This window comes from Amborella trichopoda, chromosome 12, assembly GCF_054954075.1.
Source record: "Amborella trichopoda isolate Santa Cruz 75 chromosome 12, AtrichopodaSantaCruz75HAP2 v2.0, whole genome shotgun sequence".
In the NCBI taxonomy this organism is placed as follows: domain Eukaryota; kingdom Viridiplantae; phylum Streptophyta; class Magnoliopsida; order Amborellales; family Amborellaceae; genus Amborella; species Amborella trichopoda.
This window is the reverse complement of record NC_142347.1, coordinates 39999825-40014694: the sequence shown is the minus strand read 5'-3', so window position 1 is coordinate 40014694 and position 14870 is coordinate 39999825. Positions and strand designations below refer to the sequence as shown.

At 35.9% G+C, this 14870-nt stretch overlaps 1 protein-coding gene across 2 annotated transcripts; it reads right to left on the bottom strand.

The window, feature by feature from the left end:
- Positions 1-433: 433 nt before the first annotated feature.
- LOC18446950 (peptidyl-prolyl cis-trans isomerase FKBP62) lies at positions 434-13042 on the bottom strand. Of its 2 annotated transcripts, none has more exons than XR_016045830.1 (13): positions 12678-13042; positions 12434-12520; positions 12103-12360; positions 11761-11841; positions 11533-11613; positions 8806-8997; positions 7798-7887; positions 5670-5995; positions 5382-5504; positions 5141-5287; positions 4526-4653; positions 4017-4137; positions 434-852 (listed from the first exon to the last, which is right to left on the bottom strand). XR_016045830.1 is itself a non-coding variant. In XM_006857054.4 (13 exons), exons 1-13 carry the CDS (start codon positions 12871-12873, stop codon positions 730-732), a joined length of 1803 nt encoding a protein of 600 aa, XP_006857116.3. In that variant the 5' UTR covers positions 12874-13042; the 3' UTR covers positions 434-729. The 2 variants fall into 2 exon arrangements, 1 of the variants encoding a protein (XP_006857116.3); XM_006857054.4 differs by having other exon boundaries at positions 5820-5995.
- Between the last annotated feature and the right edge of the window lie 1828 nt (positions 13043-14870).

The following is a 14870-nucleotide window of genomic DNA, read 5'->3' as shown; positions in this document are numbered from 1 at the left end:
GAATTTTTGTTTCATTTCATCTAGACAAGATCTACATATGCATAATATTTCAAGTCCAACAACCTCCTCTGGCTCCAATAGGCTTATTCTGAACTTCAAAACCATTTACACGATTTTTTTCCATTTTCCTTTATATTACTAGACTATTTTCTATTGCCTACTTAAAACAACCATAAATAGAAACCATGAGGACCCAAATTCAGCAAGCTGTACCAATACCAGGGTCATTTTTTCTTAGCCCACCAAGAGGCCAGCACCGTTTAGAATAAATCAGAAAACATTGGAGGAAAAAAAGAAAGGAAAAGAAAAAAGAAAAAGACTTAGAATACGGCCATTTTGGAACCATATTCAATTGAATTAGGTGGAGCCACATCGTTGAGTTCTTAGAACGATAGAACAACAATTTTGTCTTCTCTGCCCAATGCAACGGTCATCACTAAAAGGTAATACTCATTTTCAAAAGAAAAACAACGGTTATGTTTATCATTACACACATGGTTATTTTTATCGTTACACACACACAAACACACATACACACATACATACACACTCACTCACACATGTCATTGGTACCAAAATATGACAACTATCTTTATAACTGCCAACAGCTCTCTCTCTCTCTCTCTCACACGCACACACACATACACCCCTACACACACAAATTAGGTGCAAATCAAGCTCCAAAGGTGTAGCAAGACAGACAAACGTTGTGTTGATTTGCTATAAGGTTTACGAGGAATCTACCCACATTGCATCACAAGGCTGTGCTGTGCTAATTGAAGGTGTTTCCATGTCCATTGATACTGCACCTTCCTTTCCCTTCTCCTTTTCCTGGCTTTCCAACTTCAACTTCTGCACATTTCTCTTTTTAAGTTTTCAATCATATACATGATGGACATGCAAACATATACTTGAACATGCATGTATCAGGCAGTGTTTTGTCTTTGTAACATATACATTCATCTCTTCAAGATAAGGGCCCTTACAAATAGACGTTTAAGGAAAAGACTTGCATCTCTTTCATATATGTCCATACACGAGGAAGACATATATGTTTGCCTTCATCTCTTTCAGATTTGAGTTATATTATCTATCTAACGACTAAATACATATTTTGAGTCCCCAGCAAGTTGTAGTGGAACATGAAATTTGTATAAAAGCACTTTGAGGAAGTTCTCAAACATTTCTTAACATCTCATAAGCAATCTGTACCAATGAATAGTAGAAATCTGAACTAATATTAAAAACGTATCAATATGAACTAGAGATATACAGGTTTATTATAGAGTTCGCATCAATATTGTGCACATTCAGAACGAAGTACCATTTCTTGCTGATTATTTGTACGTAAGTGTTAAATTTACTGTGGAACCTATACTAATTATCATAGATACCATTTCTAAGATCATGTGTATAAATCCATATCAATTGCATAGAAAGCTACAATGTCCGTTTAGAAAATAAAGTGGACCTTTTCATGCCCTTGCATTCTAGTAGCACTACCTTGGAATCCTTGAGTAAACGTTTGACAAAGGGCAAACTTCAAATTCCTTGGAAGTTTAAGACCTTAAAGATTTACATATACTGACTTGGTATAGAGGAAGCCAAGCATCGGTGTTTATTTTTGCCTCAAGAAAAAATGCAGTGAAAGTTACTCATAAAGATTGGCATACCAGGAAGGAAACCTATCAGTAACCCTGCAACACTGACTCTCAAGCTAAACCCATTTTTGGAGATTAGTTCGATATGCCACCAGACACTGTTAAGTCTGATGGAGCTACAATAATTGCACTTGTTAGAATAGACCTATGTTACCTAGACATGGCACGGATTGAATCTGGTGTGTCAAATTGTTGGTGTGACAACCTAAAATCACGACACAGGACAACTACACATAAACACACACATGGGTTTTGTAAACAGCCCCATGTGTGGTGATCCCCCTTAAAATTCACCATTCAAGCATAAAGGCCAGACAAAAAAGTAACCTTTAGCAATATGCTCTTTTGGTTGGATATCCATTCCTCGATCATATTCAAATTCATTGCCACTCAAACATTCCTAATAAACTTCCCCATATCCCTCTTCCCCTTCTTACTACTTCCCATAAATAAGATAAATGGCCAGAGAGGAGGGGGCTCATTACCACTTCTTCATTTGTTTTGGAGGAAGAGAGAAAGTGGCCCCATGTACTCATTTTTTGCTGGGTTCTAGAAAGAGATTGCCCATCTTCCTATGTATTCTTGATTTCTAGAGAGAGAAAAAGACGCCCCATTCGCTTAGTGTTTTGTTAATTTAGAGGGGGACACACATACACATGCATGCATATATGCATGCACACACGCACGCGCACACATACATATATATATATATATAGAGAGAGAGAATATATATGAGAGAGAAAGAGAGTAATTTTTCCATTTACCAAGAAAAAAATATATCTTGGGGATTTCTGCACTAATTTAGAGGGTGAGAAAGGACGAGGGTGGTTTTGATGAGGGAAGAAAATTCCATGGGGTGATATGGTTTTAACTAGCTTTATGGAGTGAGACGTCCCAAAAACCAATTTTTTTTGCTTGAATCGATTTTTTTTTTGAAATTCCATTTCAAACTCAAAGTTTTCAATTTCTTGTGAAATCGAAAGACAATCGAATCGCGTCTTTTTGGAGATGAAAGAGGTTTTGGCATCCGAAAATAATCTACCAAAGCATATTTCGATTGGGTTTGACGAGGTTAGTAGATTTAATTGTTTACGTTTAGGGTTTCACATTTTTTGTAAGTACCGTATTATGTTATTTTTTTTAGGTAATTTTGCTTGTATTTATATTTGATGTTTGGCTTGACATTTATGATGAAACTTCTTGAGTGCTTCTTTTAAGGGTTTGCTTGCTACTTTTGTGATTATAACATATTTTTGGTTGTATGTTTGACTATGTTTCTACTTGATAATGCAAAATAAAATTTTTATGACATATTTTGTGGTATGGTTGGCTTTGTTTCTAATTTTTAATGCATATTGAAAATTTATAATATACTTTTGTCTATGTTTGAATTTATTTCCATTATTTGATGCAACTTTCTTTATGACATATTTGTGTCTATATTTTTTTGGCTATGTTTGGGTGCTCCCACAGTGCCTAGACAGTGGCCACCCAGCCTCCCAAGCAGTTGGACCCCTCAACCGCCTGGCGGCCGCCCCCATTTTCTTGAACATTATCTAGGAGTGTCGAATGCGTTGACCCAGTGAAACATGTCAACACATGGAACTTGCGTAATCTTGGGGTGTTTGGGTGACATGAATAGACACAAGAAGCTATTTACCATTTCTTATGGTTAATATATACACCACCTGAGGTGAAATAATCCAATAATTTCACATACCCGAATTTATCAACTAGTTGGTCCAGATATTTAAGGCACACCTCCTTATATGGTTTCATCATTCCAAGTCTTAAGAAACTCAAATCAAAGTGCGTCCACCAATGAACTGACCAATGTCATTATGATTATTTTGAACATTTGCATGAATAATTCTAGCGTCTCTAGAATTCATAAATATGGTAAATCCAAACAATCTTGTTGGCCTTCTTGCCACAATGGTCTAACAATAGCATGCACTTTCAATTTTGAGTCTCCATCTATTTTGGGTGTATGGATATTGCTATACTTCCTCTACTCAATTTCTTTCCTTTTCCTCATTGGAAAATTCCAGTCCCCTGTAAAGTATGTAACTTGGACAAGCGTCCATTGTCCATGGCATGTGCAGATAGACCGAGGACAGGACACCATGTCCAAAACATTACATTTCTGCTTAACCTCCTTTGTAGGAATGTCAATATATAATACTTGATGTCACTTAAATCCTCTTTAAATGATGTATAGATACGTCGTGTCTGAAACACTAATTACAGCGTAGGAGTTTCAGACGTGCAAAAGTTTTGGGCACCAACAATATACCTTATTTATAAGATAGCTTTTAATAAATGGATTTATAATCATAGGATTAAAACATTTACCTTTGATCCCATACATTCATCCTTCCTCATCCGTGAGAACATGTTACCAAAGAGCTTTGCATCTCTTTTATTGCTCTCAATCTGCATCTGTTTCAGAGTCTTATGTAGGGCTTTCACTTCCCTGTATGGAATCAAGCCATTGTTCAACAAGTTCTTAACTTCTTCGCAGAGTTGCAAATTTGCCACACGTATAACAGTAATTATACAATGGAGAAATATACCATACTTTTCCTGCATAATATACCACAAAACTCCTGTGTATTGCACTTAAGCCAGGGTATCCACCACCCATTCACAATATGCACAGGAGAGATGAACTGCCAGCACTTTCGATTTCAGACATTCAACATGAAACAATGGTTCATCTCCACAATCCATATTGGGATTTGGTGGTGGACGCTCAGCCTGGGTATTTTAAATCCTACATAGGATGTATATGGTATACTTTTCCTAAAATATTACTAGATACACAAGATAATCTTATTGACTGAGCAAACTTCCATGCACACCTGTTTTGTGGATCAACCTCGAGGGCCTTTTTGAGATCCAACTCAGCTAGATCCAAATCAGATGTTCCCATATATGCTTGTGCTCGTCTATACAGGGCCTTCACATTTTGGGACTCAACATTAAGTACCTGCAAACAAGAATCAATAAAAAGTTTCATTATCCTAATAAAAAAATTTGCTAAATAAAGAGGAAAAGGGTAAATATGCAAATTAATCTACAAAAAAGAATCTTATGTTCATGGAAAACATATCAAAATGGTCCCTAGAAGAACTTAATATATAATGTAGACGCACCAAAATTTTGGAATCTCAAAGCAGTGTCTGGATGCGCTACCTGGTCATTAAAATGGCCTTTCGAGCCACACTCTGGTTTTTAAGGCATTGATAAAAAAGAGGGTAATTTAGTAAAATCCACTGTTTGCATTGGTTGCATTTACCAAAACACCCTTGCTTGTTTGTGTTTCGAACTTTCAAATACCAGATGGAGTTAAAAAAATGTCCTTTACAATAAATGACTTTCCGAGGCACTAACACAAACTGCAAGATGCAGGTGTTCCACAAACTTTAACAATATTTTCTGTATAAGCGAGTCGTAGAAGCAAAGCCAGAAGCGACCTTTGAACATAAGTTGATAGCTCCCTTATACTCATCTAGTTTAAGGCTACAAGCACCATTATTCAGCCAACAAGACACCTTCAAAGCTTTGACTAGCTTCATCTGATTGTCTTCAAAGGAGTCATCTTCTCTTACATAATCCATTGCCTGAGACGGTAAAAAAAGTAAGACTCTATAAAAGTGAGATTTAAGGTTTAGAAAGCATATTCTCTCCATCGCCAACCGTCTTCATTGGCACCACCTTATCATATTTTTTTGCAGCTCGCGTGTACTTCCCGATCTTATATAGAACATTGCCTTCTTCTTTCTTCGTCTCTGCAGCCTTAATTCTCTCATGAGTATCCATCTCCCAGGATTCCTCTTCCTAGAAAGGGGATGAACAGCATGAAACCATTAGTCATGGAATGAGAAGACAAAATTCATAAATGCATAAAGTCAACTATGGTACTATATCCAGACTTCCCTAACCCATGGAACACTAAATCCTTAATGTTAGAGAAGACAAACGGATCATCAGGTTATAATGTACCTCATCCACGTTTGCCTCTTTTCAAATGGTATTTTTGTAAATCCCATATATATGGGTAGATGTGTAATGCTCACATCACTGACATTCTAAGAGTGGGTTTTGCATTCTTTGCGTGGTGTCAGAGAATGTGAGTGTACTTTGAACCATCACCTTAGTGAAGTCCACCATCTCAAGTTCATAAACCACAGTGGAGAATGCAGGCACTATGGCAAGATCCCGTTCAGCTTCAATATTTCCAAATCCATATTCTGGTTTTATAGTCACGATGGATATTTCACCCTTCTTCATTGTTGCCGCAGCCCGATCTAGTCCATAAATTACTTGTTCTACATCAAGAAGTATCAACAACATAAAGAACACTGATTTTGTTAGAGCCCATTCACAAAAGTAAAAGCAGACCACAATCCAATGAACTGTGGAACAATTTGGGTCATCAAACTTGTACTTTGCAGGTGAAGCAAAGTACCTTCCCATTAAATGATAGATGGTGACGGGCAGAGTGGGATTCACCATTAATTCATTCTTGATGCAAATAAAAAAATTGATTCTTATTTTTATTTTATTTTATGGTTAGGACGTATTTTATTTTATTTTATGGTTAGGAGTTTTTTTAATTATGGGATACTCGGTGGGCATTGGAATCCTTTACTTTTGGGGATTGAATTGTTTAGGATGTGGATAGGACTAGTTGGATTGGTTATGATACACTTGGTTTTAACGAGGCGGCTTGGTTAGGAGAAAGTAAATAGAGAGAGAAATGTTGGGGACATTAGAGAGACATATAAGGGAGAGTTGAAAAGGGGTAGTACATGGAGTAGAGAGAGAGAGACTAGGGAGGGATGAAAAAAGGTGATAGGTGGAGATAGGTTTTTTTCTTTTTCTTTTTTTTTGTTGCTTGTATTAAAGGAGGTGTGGCCCCTCCAAACAGAGAGAGAATGGGAATTGAGTAAAGAATGTAAAAAGATCTTTGGGGTGGGTGCCCTTGCAGGCCCATAGACAGGGTATATTCTCTCAACCCTTGTTTTTATTTTTATTATTTAGGTTATTATTTTTCCCTGCATCAGTTGATATCAAAGCAAGTAAGATCCATCAATTACAATGCTACTGAAACCTGCTCTTACAATCGAGGATATATTGCCGCAAATCATAGAGTTTGTGGGTCAATAAATTAAAGAGAGCATGAACACAACCCTGGAGGGTATTTGAGGAGGCATAAGCGAAATTAAACAGAGGTTGCAATAGTTGGAGAATACTTTATGAGGAACTTGAAAAAGAAATATGATTGAGCTCGAGATCCCAATGTTCTACTTTAATATGACCACAAAGTATTTCATCAATTGGTGTCTTTAAGACAAAGTACCGAGAAGAACGGTGGGACTACATCACCAATTATTTAATTGACTTCTGAAGGATGTAAGCTCGAGGTCGAGCTTCTCCCAACCCTGAGAGAATGATGCAAGTAAAAAATTAATTTTTTTATTTTATTTCTGGTTAGGGCTTCTCCTTTTTTTTATTTCATGGTTAGGAGTTTTTTTAATTGTGGGATACTCGATGGTGGGCATTGGAATCTTTTATTTTTGGGGATTGAGTTGTTTAGGATGTGGATAGGATTAGTTGTTGATTTTAATGAGGTGGCTTGGTTAGATAAAGTAAAAAGAGAAAGAAACGTGGGGGAAATTAGAGAGAGAGATAAGGGAAAGTTGAAAAGGGGTAGGACGTGGAGTATACAGAGAGAGAAAGGAGGGTTGAAAAAAGGCGATAGGTGGAGATAGGTTTGTTTTTAAATTTTCTTTCTTTTATTTTTTTGTTGCTTGTATTAAAGGAGGTGTGGCCCATCTAAACAGAGAGAGAATTGGAATTGGGTAAAGAATTTGAGTCTTGTAAAAAGATCTTCAGGGTGGACTCCCTTGCAGACCCAGAGAGAAGGTATAATCTGTCAACCTCTTTTTTTTCTTTTTTTTTTGTTATTCTGATTATTATTTTTTCCTTACATCAATTCCCTATCCTGGAGGGTCCCACTCTCATCACCATCTGTACTATCGATGATTGTAGTATATTTTCTGTTTGTCAAAAGTTTCCAATCATTTGGTTCACAGTAGACTAATAAGGAGTAAAGGAAGGTATTGACCTTCATCAATCACAAACTCAAAAAGATCGTCGCCATCAAAGCCCTTCTTCTCAAAAAGTGTTCCATCTTCAAGCAAACCAGAAAACCTAACTACAAAATGATGTATCCAAGAATGTTAAAACAAACGTCTAGGTAACCATGAATATTGAATATACTGCATAAATACAAGGGAAAGGTAATAGTCTCAACTCTAGATGTATAATTTGAGTATCCGATAACACATGCGAGCCATGAAATTGCAAGTAATGACAACAGAACAATAAAATCTTTATGGACATCTCACAAACAGAAATCAACATTAGAAAATATAAAAGAAATACAAAATGGGGTTATCTTTAGAAACTAGATCATTTCTAGAAACCAATAGTATTGCAGTTTTTATAACATCTTAAATGCAATTCAGCATTTTAGTTACTTCTACCATTAGGTGAGAAGCATTAATAGTAAGAGCCCAAAACAAATGCTATGCCATTAGGAAACACAACACGATTTGAAAATCACATAGGGTAAGTTGCATGAGCAAATGAAAATGGATAATAAATGAAAACCAGAACACGATATATAACGTTTCCAGCTGTAAAGAATCCAAGCCATGGGACTATTCACCAACATCACACATAAGAGATTCAAATGGAGATTGGAACCTATTTTTCTCCCATAAAAAACTCAGAAGGAAGTTTCATTTATTTTAATCTTCCTATGACTAGAACTAAATTCCAGTTTCTCCTAAAAATAGGAGTGAAGTATGACTTGTAAGAGCCATGCCAATCCTATTTCCATCCAAAAACAAAAGGAGAAAGGAAAATCATAAGGTGAAGCTGTATGATTGATTGAAAGAGATGATTGATTGAAAATCACAACAAACTAGAGAACAAGCGATTCTTGAAAGAACCCAAATCGGGCAATTAATCAACAGAATCATGCATAAGAGATTCAAATCCAATTAGAAAGTTAGAAGTTACAATTATTTTTATCTCCAAATAAATATACCAAGTAAAGTGCACTTACCCCTTGCGACTGCTCCTTCATTTGCAGATGGGCCATCACCTTCCTTCAATATCTTTTTCAAGACACTCATATAACCTAAAACATCAACTACCGACTTGAAAGATATTAGCTCAAGATCAATGCTTAAAGTTGCATTGGGGGGGATAGCAGAAAATCCATTTTCAGCACTTCTTCCCTGTTCCTTGAAGGCATCTGGAGATATTAAAAGGAAATCCATATAATATGCAACAAGTTGAGAGATGGCATAAAACAAAGAAGATCCAAATAAGAACGTAAAATGTTTTTTCATTGGTAACTGAATTTTATTAGTCATAAAATTAAATTAAAAGTATGCCCTATGCCGCTTGATAAATTGAGAATACATCTACTCTTTCCCAGATCAATGTAAAGGCTTCAGATTATGCAGCATAACATAGATACAAATGAATGTAAAAAGGTTCAGACTATGTGCAATGTTAGGCATCATAGATTGTACTGATATGAATTAATAAAACTTTTCCTTTCTTATTGTAATGAAGTAGAACCTAAGGTGGTGCCAACCAGTCAAAATGACAAATGAGATAAGTAAATTAATATGTCCTTGCATTCATGGGTGGAAGTAATGAATTTCTTGTGTTGGACCATGAATCAATAATCCCTTAAAACATTTGTCAAGGTATGGATATCATTACACCTACTAAGGGGAAGTGCTGAAGTTTTAAATCAAGTCAAATGGCATACTAACATCAACAGATGCATACAAAGACTATAACACCCAAGCTTAACACAGCAATTTATACGTCAAAAGGTTAAGGTGAGGTGACACTAGATATCACACTGCAACAAATCCTCTTCTAGGTAGGGCATCTTTTGAAGATTATTGAACTTTTCAACTTCACCTATTTCTTCTTTTTATATATATATATAAATGCAAATTCACCAATTTCTCTGGACCCTTTTTTCCTTTTTCTTTTCCCCAATAGATGCAAATTCACCAATTCCTCTGGCCCTTTTTTTTCTTGTTTTGCCCCTAATAGATGCAAATACACTGATTCCTTTGTCGTTTTCAAGGACCACAATGCAAGCACTTTATAAGAGGATACAGAGAAAGGAATTTCTTCTTTCCATGATTGAATCTTCTATTCTCATGGCTAGTGAGTCCAATAAAGGGCCCTGCTCAGATTGGGATCATAGTTAGGGCCATTAATATGAGGCTATGTTCAATAAGTTAGGTTCTTAAAAGCATTTGTTTGTGACAAATCTTCTCTTGCGTTATGCCTGTACTAGGCTGTCAACTTGGGAAATAACCCTTGACGAGATGTTTTTGGGAAACCTAAAGACTATTTCCCATAAAAGTGTTGCACTTTAAATGTTCTCAAAAAGAAGTATAGCACTTTAAAAGTAACTCAAAGAGAATTATCCTTTGCTATCAGTGAGGGTAGCAAGAAGTAAGATCCTGGGTGCTTAGGTTACAATTGTATCAGATTGGTGATTGGAACAACTCAATGCCAATAAAATCTTATGGATGTCCCACATTCTTCATGTGAAACTAAGACTTGAGGTGGTTCTTAAAAGTATATATGCCATGAATATCTAACTATGAAAGAGGTGGCTTTTAAAATCTTTTCAAGATATAACCATATGATCAACAATCGATGAATCTTAAATGCATTTGCTACATATTCCACCTACCATTAGTGGTGGCAATCCAGTCGGGTCAACCCGACAACCAGGCAGGTCGACCCGATCAGGGTACAGGTCCGGGTCCAAAACCCTGGACCTAAGTCGGATCCAGGTCCAGGTCGACCCGACCCAGACCTGAACCGAACGTATCTATACATATACAAACATACATATATACCCGAACGTATCTATACGTATACAAACATACATATATACTTAAAACATATGTATACATATATGATATATACAAAAAATATTTTTTGAAATATATAATATTTTGATAAATTTGCTTAGATATATATATGAAGTGTGTGTGTGTGTGTATATATATGCTTTTCTAATTTCTTCCTTAGCGGAATGTGAGAGGTTGCCCTTTGATTTACCAGAAGCAAAGATACAATACCGAATATTCAGGTATTAAATTTGGTTTATTTTCTTACTTCTTACCTAAATCTACTACTTTCTTCATTATTTGTATGTGTGTTTGTGTATATATATATCTGAAATATATTTTTTGAAAAAATTGTCAAAAATTGTTTGTTAGTTGCTAGACCCAGACCCCACCTGAACTCAAACCAGTCCGGTCCGGATCCAAAATCGTAGACCTGAGTTGGGTCTGGGTCGAACCGACCCATTGCCACCCCTACCCACCATTCAATAGTCAAAGAAATGTCATGGCTTAAGTTAATCATGTGTATTTGTGGTATACATCAGGGTACAAGAGCAACTAGTGCTCCGAACAAATTTCTTGGATAGGTAATCGTGGGATTGGAACCATTACATACTATGCTGCAGTTTTACTGCCCTAACCACAGACTCAAGAGCCCCACCAAACCATGTTGCAGTTAAGTCTACCCTGTACAATTTCTCAAATAGCTAACAAAACAAAAAAAATTCAATAAACATGTTGAGGCGTGGCCACTTGTGAAAGACCATATATATATCAACAAATCGACATTAACTGTGAATCTTGGAAGAACTAAAGACATTTTAAAACTTGCATCCTTAGTGAGGGAATAAAATAGAATGGATAAAATTAAGCAAGAAAATCTCAAGGAAACATACATCGAGGTTCAACTGTTACCATGGCCTTCTCTCCCCTTCTCATTGTCTTCACAACCCTTGGTAGTGCAGGACAAAGATGACCTACATAAGCTTAAATATGAGAATTCTTCTCAATGGAATTAATAGAAACCTCAGTCTTACTAACCAACCCAAGACTTCAAATTGCCACCAATCAAAGTAAAAATATTAGATTTTTCTAAAAAAATATTTCCTTGCATAGCTCATTACCATCTTTGACACAAAATTCCAGTCCTTCTTCAGGAGTTTTCGCAACCACCTGTCCATCGACGAGCATTACTTCGTATTTAACTGCAAAATAAACAATTTCCATTATTATTCAACAGTCTGATTCTATATAAAGAACAATAGGAAAAAATGAAGAAATAAATGAAAAAGACCATGCTCAATGCAATTATAAACAATACCCCAATCCCCCAAATTGCACAAGAAAGGCATCCACTTATTATTAAGACAAGAAAACTCGCTCCATTTAAGAAAAATTCCAAATGCCAATAAAGAAGAAACTTCTAAAAATAATTAAAGAGTAGAAAAGTTTTCATGACAGAGTACCTGTAACTTCATCCAAATCACCAGGGGTATCATTTCCAGTTCCCTTAGACAAAATCTTTTTCATAACACCCCCATCCTTCCTAACATCAATAACAGAAAACCAAGAAATGAGTTCAACCTCAAATCGAACCTCAAAATCAGGGGGAACACCAGGAGCCCCACTTGCTCCATATGCCATATTAGGGGGCACTGTGAACAATGCAGTTTCTCCCCTCCTCATTGTAATGATCCCGCACTCCAATCCCGCAACAACTTGGCCTGAAATCCCAAAGTAGACATCAAATAATCAGAGACAAACAGACAGAGAGAGAGAACCCAACTGCATACTAACCATGACCAATCTTAATGGTGGAAGGCTCTCCCCCATCTCTGCTTGAAACAAACTGGGTTCCATCGACTAAGGCACCGACATAATGAACTGATCACAAATGAAAAACGCCCATCAAAAAATTAAATTCACATCCAAACCATCCATGAAAAGCAACTAGATAGATAGATAGAGAGAGAGGGAGGGAGGGAGAGAGAGAGAGAGAGAGAGAGATAGAGAGAAAGCTTGAGTTCACAAGCTTGAGTACCTATAACCTCGTCATTGTTTGCTGGGGTCTCATAACCAGAACCAGACTTGATGAGCTTCTTCTTTAATCCCATGCGGTTTATTTCCCTCTCTTCGCATGCTTCCAATGGAGGTGCAGATTCTATCTCTTCTCCTGGTTCTTCTTCCAAGTCATCGTCTTCTATATCCGAGATGTCAGTGTCCTTGGGAGCCATCATTGTGCAGAGAGAAGTAAAAAAAACTCTCTATTTTCTGGGCTTCTTTCAAAATTTAGAGAGAGAACGAAGATCGAAGCTTGCGTTCACCATTACTGGTTTGGACACTGTCCAGAGAGAGGGAGAGAGCAAATGCAACGCGTTTGCGCACTCGTGTTGCCAATTTTCTCGTGCGAGAAATAGCACGTGTTGAATGCTATATGTCCCGAACAACGGTTTTCAAGGAAAGAGTTCATGTAAGGCTGCAACCTTCAAATATGGAAATAAGGTGCACCGAAAAATTCATATTGTTTTCGTATTGGAAATCTCTCTTATTGATCATTTATAAAAAGAAAAAAGATTTGGAGTTCGAGAAATGATGTATCTTACGCCATATTATTTAGACCATCTATTTTCTAGATTTTTATGTGTTTATAGATATACTTGATTTGAACAATTTTTAAAGTTAAAAATTGTATAACTGGAGACGAAAATAAATTATCAAGCAATCTTAAAAATTTTGACACCAAAATTTATTTATGATAAAATTTAGAGGTGCACTTTGGATTGTTTAAAGCCGCAACCTTATGTAAACCACACCAAATAAGTAAAGTGTAATTCACAAGAAATTACAATTTTGATATCGAAAAATCTCCAAATCAATCATCTAATCCTTGGTCATTATGATTTTTTTAAAAAAAAGGATTTCAAGCCCTAAAAATCGTGTATAGTATATAACATTATCTAGACTGCCCATTTTCAACTGATCATAAGTCCATCTATTCCATTAGTTTAAGCTACAAATTTCATAAATATTGGTAAATTTTGATTTTAGAGCCATCATAATCACTCATGCCCAAAGTGATTTTCGGTAAGGTTTCAATGTGAGGCTTTACCTTTTCTATAAGACCTAGGCCTTATAGAAATTGCATAGCAGAAAGCAACATTTTTAACTCTATGTTATCCGTGTCCTCATGTACGGATTGGATGGTAATCATGTGATAACCATCGTATTAGTGACATCTTTAGTGGGACCCACTCTCTGATCATCACCGTAGCTGTTATGGTGATCTGTTAATCTGGAATCATATGCATATGGATCTTTGGACGCCCTTATTTTGATTGGCCCAAGGTAGAGACATTTAGCCCATCCATTAATTCGTGCACAACTCCCATTATGCTCTTTGCTTGGTTTCTTTCCGAAAGCTAACGCAAATTTTATTAAAGAAAAGTATACAATTAGGCCATTTATTTTTGGTACAAAGTGGTCACAATTAATTTTGATCATTTGATATAACATGTGATAAGGATAATAAGATGAATTAGTGACTTCTTATTAAAGGGTGTGGTTTGTATAAGACTGAGGCCATAAACACTCAAAGTAATACACACCTTCAAATAATGTCGAAAGATGTTGTTTTATTTCTAGAAATATTTGTGATGGCCTGAAAATTTATTTTTGTCTCTAATTATAAAATTTAAAGCTTCAAAAATAGTGTAGATCGAGCAGATCTACGAACGCTTGAAAATCTTCAAAATTAACGGTCTGAAAATAACAATACAAGATGCATTATTTCTAAAACTAGAAATCCATTTTTTCTCATGTTCATGCATCTTGAGGTCGAGATGATCAATTTGAGGAATTTTGGTCACCAAAATAGTTTTTTTAATTGTTTAGGGCATTAATTTAATTGTTTAGGGCATCACCTTCATATAAACATTTTACTTTATTAAATGTCAAATTTGATGATACCATGAGCGAAATGAATAGACTAAGGCACCTAATATATAATGTTCATAGCATCTATTACTGCAAATTGCAGTATAGATTTGGCATTATTTTAAAAGATTGGCTGAAAAAAGATCTATCAAATCTACATTGCCACCTAAATTGGATGATGTGGAAAACCATTATTAAGAGTCTCAGGTTTATTTGAAGAAACTCAATGTTCATTGATCAATGTGAGCATACAAGCTTGCCTTATATAGACAAATACAAATGACAATGATATAAATAAATC